Raw genomic sequence first — 1601 nt, forward strand, 5'->3', positions numbered from 1 at the left:
ATTATTCTATCGATTTGATTTGATTTTTTTCCAAGAAACCTATCATTGATATTTATATAGGGCATTTTTACGTCATCCCGGTAGGTATAGAGGAAATCCCAGCTAACTAGTTGTAAGGCACGCAGACTTATGTAAACATATGCTCACTTAGTAATAAACAGTACTTTAGTGCAAATAACACACGTTGTTCTATATTCCTCAATTTATAATAAGCCAAAAGGTGTTATTCATTGTTTTGGTTCATTTTTATAGTGATGGCCAACCAAGACGTGAAAGAAATAAATACGGCTATTCTACGTACCCAGTATGGATGAATCACGTTTATTGTAATGGTACAGAGGAACACCTGGCAAACTGCTCATTTAGTGGATGGGCATTTTCGGATTCATGCTATTTTCCAGCTGGTGTTTTCTGTTATAACATCACAGGTATGTATTTCTCAACCACAAAATGCCCGTATGTTATTTCGGAAGACTTGACCATTAGTTGTAAAGTGTTAATTGCTTTTTAATAATTCCGATACAAGATGTAAACCAACAAAATATATTGCCAGTTTCAAGGATGCTTTCGATTACATTTACTTTTTCACACTCGCCCAACTACAACACTGAAAACACTGAAGCCTTATATTAAGGGTTTCATGATGCAAATATCATAACACATTAGATTCCAGTGACATTGCTGTCAGACTGGAGGGCGGACCAGACACCAATGTCGGACGGGTGGCGGTGTTCTATAGTGGTATGTGGGGAGCAGTGTGTGCCGATCCCAACTGGGCTGACAAGGAGGCAATTGTCACCTGCAGAATGCTTGGACACAGGTAAACATATACACGTGCCTGATGCAAAGCACTCACACGAACGATGCATCAAGTGTACATATACTTTATGAATACAAAAACTCAATTTCAAGCTAGAGCGGGATAAATGAATATGCGTATGAGGTTCAATTATACACACGGATGACATTAAAGAGAAGAATAACAGGAGAATACCGAAAGGTTACCAAAGCCGTAAATCGAACACGAAATTGATGAACTAGAGCAAAAGGTAAACAAAAGAATGCTTTACACGGAGGCCCTTGATAAGTACAAAGACATTAGAACCAAGGTGATAAAGAAAGGAATTGTCTTCGGCTTTATAGAGGAAACCGGACACGACAATATAATGGTATTTCGAGTAACGCCATATTCCGTCAAATAAATAACTGTTTATGATTATAACGAGCATAGAAAGCGAATAAATTGCCACCAACAAAACCTACCAATAGTGTGTATCCGCATGCTTCGTTTCAAACCCTGTAGTGACACTTGTTTCTCGGTATTCAGCATTAACATCACGGAGATGTGTCATTCGAAGCAAGGGCATACCAATTGAAAATCTCTAGCCGGAGGAGCTTTATAATTTATCGGCATTATTCTATCGATTTGATTTGATTTTTTTCCAAGAAACCTATCATTGATATTTATATAGGGCATTTTTACGTTATCCCGGTAAGTATAGGGGAAATCCCAGCTTACTAGTTGTAAGGCACGCAGACTTATGTAAACATATGCCCACTTAGTAATAATCAGTACTTTAGTGCAAATAACACACGTTGTT

General features: G+C 37.9%; 1 protein-coding gene across 1 annotated transcript in view; it reads left to right on the plus strand.

Annotated features, from left to right (window-relative positions):
* The window catches only part of LOC110449663 (neurotrypsin-like), a 26655-nt gene extending 25831 nt beyond the window's left edge, over positions 1-824 (plus strand). Inside the window, exons 2-3 of the mRNA XM_021496669.1 lie at positions 253-428; positions 667-824. Coding sequence (XP_021352344.1) covers positions 253-428; positions 667-824 — 334 coding nt within the window. The remainder of the gene's footprint in view (positions 1-252; positions 429-666) is intronic.
* Positions 825-1601: the final 777 nt, after the last annotated feature.

The sequence above is a fragment of the Mizuhopecten yessoensis genome, unplaced genomic scaffold, assembly GCF_002113885.1.
Source record: "Mizuhopecten yessoensis strain PY_sf001 unplaced genomic scaffold, ASM211388v2 scaffold4761, whole genome shotgun sequence".
Lineage (NCBI taxonomy): Eukaryota > Metazoa > Mollusca > Bivalvia > Pectinida > Pectinidae > Mizuhopecten > Mizuhopecten yessoensis.